Raw genomic sequence first — 5,493 nt, forward strand, 5'->3', positions numbered from 1 at the left:
TAAAATCAATGATTTTTTCAATTAATGATTTATTTAAAATAAATGAACTAAAATATATTATTAGAAATTGAATTAATTAGTTAAAGAAAATCTAGATAGGTAATATTTTTGCTTTTAGTATTTTTTTTTTTTGATATTAATATTGATCACCCTAATGGTGGCGACTCTATTTGACTTACAAAAGTATGAAACAATGGTGGGAGCTCATGAAATAGGACTGACCTTGACTCTCGCTTAAACGGGACAACGTCAGATTCTCTTTTCTATCGAATAAAAGGTTGCTAGAATGTTTATTATTTTAGATGAGCTGACAACTCTATTCAATGGATGATAGCTTTGACTCTCGTCTAAACGGGACGCTGATATCAGTTTGTTGAAAACCTTGGAAATTATTAAGGATTGTATGTTTTTAGTATTTTTTCTTGTCATTCCTACTTGCTATGTGCTAATAATTTCTGAATAAGATTTTGTGTTAAACCATAATTGATTTCTATTTATTATTTTGTAGTATCCTGAATTGCCATGTCAAATCCCATGTTATCACTGTTGACTGAAAATAAGCTAAATGGATCTAACTTCCCTAAATGGAAAGACAACATTAATATTTCTCTCATAGGTGAAAGTGCCCTGTTTGTGTTGACTGAGCCGTCTCCTGAACAGTCGGGTGACAATGCAACCAAAGCTGTTAAAGAGAAGTTTGAGCATTGGTAGAATGCTAACAACAAAGCTCGATACTTCATGCTTTCCAGCATGGTTGACACCTTGAAAATAAGGTTTGCTAACGCTGTCACAGCTGCAGAAATAATGACACACACTACATGAAAGGGGACCTTTTATCCCACTTTTTCAGTTAACAAAACTAAAAAATGGGATAAAAGATATATTGACATTTTTTATCCCACTTTTAGATTTGGCGCCTCAAATATGCAGCAAATATTTTTTTAGACAAGGGTTCTGTTTGGTAGAAAGTTAAAAAAAAATATTAAAGGCAAAAAAATAATTTCAAGATTCGATTTTTATGAGTTTGCCAAACAGGGGATAAATTTTTTAGGGAAACCTTTTATCCCGGTTATTAGTTAAAAACCGGGATAAAAGGGTTTAGTGTGAAACCCTTTTATCCCGGTTATTAGTTAAAAACCGGGATAAAAGGGTTTAGTGTGAAACCCTTTTATCCCGGTTTTAACTAAATAACCGAGATAAAAAGTCATCCCTAAAATCCCAAACGTACAAGCTCGATCGACATATCAGACGTACAACCCCCAAGTCCCTCAGAAACCCTCGCCCAAACCCTCACGGAAACCCTCTCGCCCAAACCCTCTCGCCCAAACCCTCTCGTCTAAATCCTCGCCCAAACCCAGAAATTAACCCCAGCCCAAACCGACATTGGCGGCGCCGTAGAAGCTGATAACGCCTCCCGTTTGGTCTTTATTCCCAGGTTTTCTCTTTCGTTTTATTTCTTTCTATATTAATTCAGTTTTATTAAATGCAATGGTATTTGTGATCTTTGTGGATCATACAATGCATCTTGTGTCAGCCAGTATGATCTAGTTAAAAGATTAATGGAGCTATAATGCCCAGCTCCCACCACAAGCAGTTGATATTGAGCCTGAGTAGTTCAGATAAAAAATGAGCTAAGAAATTGTTATTCAGTTTCTAATTTTCAGTGGCCAAATTATAATATTGCTTGCTGGGGATTATCAAAGAAGAGTGTAGTGATCGTTGGCAGTAGTCTATTATTTGGGATTGTCTTGGGGTTCCAAAGCATAAATTTAAGTTTTGATTCTCTAAAGAATAGATTGCGAACCCCAAATAGATTGTTTCAGTTTGGGTTCATTGCTATCATTTTAGCTTGCAATGTATCCAACAGGTGCTTTTGTGGTTGGACATTGGTTTATATAAGTTTCAGCTTCCTGGGTTAATCAATTGGATTAATTAGAAGATGCAAGAAATCAATCCAAGCATCTTTACTTGTGCTATAAGTGCAAGTATTTACTATATTTGAAGGTTAGGAATGAAATCTTTTGCAACTTTAAAATTCCTTTTGTTTTTGTTGTAGGTGAGAGACATAAAGAGAGATGTATGTAATAAAATGATATAGTTGAATAAAAAAAAAGATAAATAAAAAAAAAGATAAATAAAAAAAAAAAAGAAAAAGAGATAACCTTGTGTTAGTTGAAATTAAGGTATAATTAATGTTACGGGCCCATCTCTTATGGATTGCAATATATATTGACTAATTATTTAAGGTCATGGATTTTCATAGAGACATAAATAACTAATACTTCATAAATTGATTTTGGTTATGATGACGACAAAAAAAAAAAACAGAGAGGTGATAATGATATGGATAGATTGAACCCGTGATTTTCTGAAGATAATAAGCCCAAACTTTAGATAGAAATCTAGGTATAAAAATATACCAGCTTTGATGACAGAGTGGTGGACTGAAACATTTTTAGAGTCTTCAATGTGAATGCCATCAGTATTGGGACTTAGAGCAGGAGAGTTTATAGAAACAGAGTCAAATTTAACATGATTACCATACCAAAAAGTAGTAATATAGGTCTTAGAAATAATTTATTTTTCTTATGGCACTCATTGTTAACAACAATTTATTTACTTAGCTAACATTGGTTTATGTAATAGTTAGTAACTAATAGTCCTTGAAAAAGTCATTTTGAATGTGATGCAGGAGAAACTAATAAAATAAAATTAATAAAATTACAATTAGCTTATTATATATATTTATTAGTAGATTAATTTAATTTAATTTAATTACAACAGATGATGAGAGAAAGGTGAAGTTTCTGAAAAGCTTTCGAGGAGCTAAGACAAGGTTTCTGTTCGCTGATATTTACACTCCTTATTTTACTAATTCTAAAGCTAGTAGAGGAGTTTGAATATGTTAGATATTCATCTATAGTGAAGTAGATTCTGCGATATAAATGTACTGCGGTCGGATGGGTGACAATTATTAATGCTATTTTGATTAATTTTTCTTGCTATCTGATTTACTTGTTAGATAGTTATTAAATTGAGAAATGTTGTAGAAATAGGGGAAACTATGGCCAATTTTTTTTTAGGATTCTTAAATGAACATGTGTTTTAATATTTAATTACTAAGTGTGCTTAGGATTTTTCTAGCAACTTGTAAGTTTTTTATTTCAATCTTGTTTGTTAGGAATTTTATTTTTATTTTTAAAATGGATAAGTCATTGATGGAAGAGAAGAGAGAAACCCCACAATTCGTAGAAGGATTTAATAACTTTTTAGAGTTTACCCTAAAGAATTGTAGTGATCCTGAAAAAATTCGTTGTCCATGTATCGATTGTGGTATTATATCAAAAGGAAATATTAGCATGTTAAAGAATCATGTATTTTGTCGTGGAATCGATAAAAGTTATACTAAATGGTATTGGCATGGGGAATCGATGAAGGGAGACCCATATCCGTTAGGTAGGCGAGGGGTGATCATTTTGAAAGTAATGATTGTGATGATCATCCTACAGAATTGCTTGATGATGCTCAAGAAGAGTTTATTCATTATCCTGAAAATTTTGATAGCATGGTTAGAGATGCAGATAAGTCGTTATTTAGTGGTTGTGAAAAACGCCGACTATCAACTATGGTGAAATTTTATAACATAAAGGCGGAGAATGGAGTAAGTGATAAGTGTTTTAGTCAATTTCTATCTGCTTTTAAAGAGATCCTGCCGATGGAAAATTGCTTTCCAGAGTCGACATATGAGGTGAAGAAAACTTTAAGTTCGATAGGGTTGAAGTATGAGAAGATTCATGCATGTCCAAATGATTGCATTTTGTATCGTAAAGAGCATGCCCACGTGGACACTTGTTCGGAATGTGGTTTGCCACGGTACAAGCCCAACAAGCGTAAGGAGATCCAAAAACTTATTCCAGAGAAAGTCTCGTGGTACTTGCCTTTAATTCCGCGACTCAAGCGGTTCTATCGAAGTGCAAAAACTTCTGAAAACTTATTATGGCACGAGAAAAGGCGAGTGAAAGATGGTAAACTCCGACATCCTGCTGATTCACAGGCTTGGAAAAAAGTAAATTATTTGAATCCAAACTTCGCAGCTGAACCAAGACATCTACGGCTTGGTCTATCAGCCGATGGAGTAAATCCACATAGATCTCTTAGCAGCCGACATAGTTCATGGCCTGTGTTCCTTGTTATGTACAACCTTCCTCCTTGGTTGGTGATGAAAAGGAAATTTACGATGTTATCGCTAATGATTTCAGGGCCTAAACAGTCGGGACATGATATCGATGTTTATTTGGCACCGTTAGTTGATGACTTGAAATAGTTGTACGAAGATGGTGCTGATGGATACGATGGTTTTAAGAAACAAGTTTTTAAGTTGAAGGTTGTGCTGTTGTGGACTGTTAGTGATTTCCCTGCGTATAGTAATCTATCAGGGTTGAGCACAAAAGGCTATGAAGGTAGTCCTATTTGTTGTACCAATACACGAGCTCGTCGGTTGTCAAATGGACGCAAAATGTGTTACATGGGCCATAGACGATATTTGCCAATAAGTCACCCTGACAGAAATAAAAAACAAGCATTTGACGGTACTGTAGAACGAGAAGTTGCACCTTTGCCACTTTCAGGGCGACAAATTCTTGAAGAAGTTGAGAAAATAGATTTCAAGTATGGAAGGGCAAGAAAAAGAGAAACCCAAATGGATGTTTTCAAAGAAAATCGATTTTCTTCTGTCTTCCATACTAGAAAGATTTACTTGTTAGACATTGTTTGGTTTAGATGTCATGCACATAGAAAAGAATGTGTGTGAAAGCATTGGCGGTACGTTACTTGACATCCCTGGTAAAAGTAAAGATGGTTTGTATAGTCGTTTAGACCTTGTTGAGTTGGGTATAAGACACAGTTTGGCACCTGTGGATAAAGGCAAACGTACATATTTACCTCCTAAAGCTTTCACATTGTCTAAAGAAGAGAAACAAGCCGTATGCAACTCATTTTCAAAGATGAAAGTGCCTGATGGGTATTCATCTAACGTTCGAAACTTAGTGTGTATGGAAGAATTAAAGTTAATGGGTATGAAATCGCATGATTGTCACACGTTAATGCAACAATTACTTCCAATTGCCATTCGATCAGTCTTACCTAAAAAAGTTCGACAAACTTTGACAAAGGTTTTCATATTCTTTAATCAATTGTGTGGGAAAGAATTAGAAATGAAGAAATTGAATTCATTGCATGATGACATAGTTAAAACTCTATGCAATCTTGAAAAATATTTCCCTCCATCATTCTTTGACATCATGATACATTTGATGGTCCATCTAGTAAGAGAAGCGAAGTTGTGTGGGCCAGTTTGGGCGAGATGGATGTATCCATTTGAAGGAAATATGAAGGTATTGAAAGGTTACATGCGTAATCACAATCGACCTGAAGCTTGTATGGTTGAGTGTTATATATCAGAGGAGGCAGTGGAATTTTGTACGGAGTACATAG

General features: G+C 34.6%; 1 protein-coding gene across 1 annotated transcript; it reads left to right on the plus strand.

Moving 5' to 3' along the window:
• The first annotated feature begins 3,203 nt into the window (after positions 1-3,203).
• On the plus strand, positions 3,204-5,493 carry LOC133039248 (uncharacterized). Its single transcript, XM_061118097.1, has 5 exons — positions 3,204-3,456; positions 3,510-4,216; positions 4,325-4,678; positions 4,764-5,393; positions 5,461-5,493. Exons 1-5 carry the CDS (start codon positions 3,204-3,206, stop codon positions 5,491-5,493), a joined length of 1,977 nt encoding a protein of 658 aa, XP_060974080.1.

The sequence above is a fragment of the Cannabis sativa genome, chromosome 6, assembly GCF_029168945.1.
Source record: "Cannabis sativa cultivar Pink pepper isolate KNU-18-1 chromosome 6, ASM2916894v1, whole genome shotgun sequence".
Lineage (NCBI taxonomy): Eukaryota > Viridiplantae > Streptophyta > Magnoliopsida > Rosales > Cannabaceae > Cannabis > Cannabis sativa.

Excerpts from the sequence above, each read along its gene's own strand:
- LOC133039248 (XM_061118097.1), top strand. The coding sequence starts at position 3,204 with ATGGATAAGTCATTGATGGAAGAGAAGAGAGAAACCCCACAATTCGTA. Across the intron at positions 4,217-4,324 it reads ACAACCTTCCTCCTTGGTTG|TTGTACGAAGATGGTGCTGA; the intron begins GTGATGAAAAGG and ends GACTTGAAATAG. Across the intron at positions 5,394-5,460 it reads CATTTGAAGGAAATATGAAG|AGGAGGCAGTGGAATTTTGT; the intron begins GTATTGAAAGGT and ends GTTATATATCAG.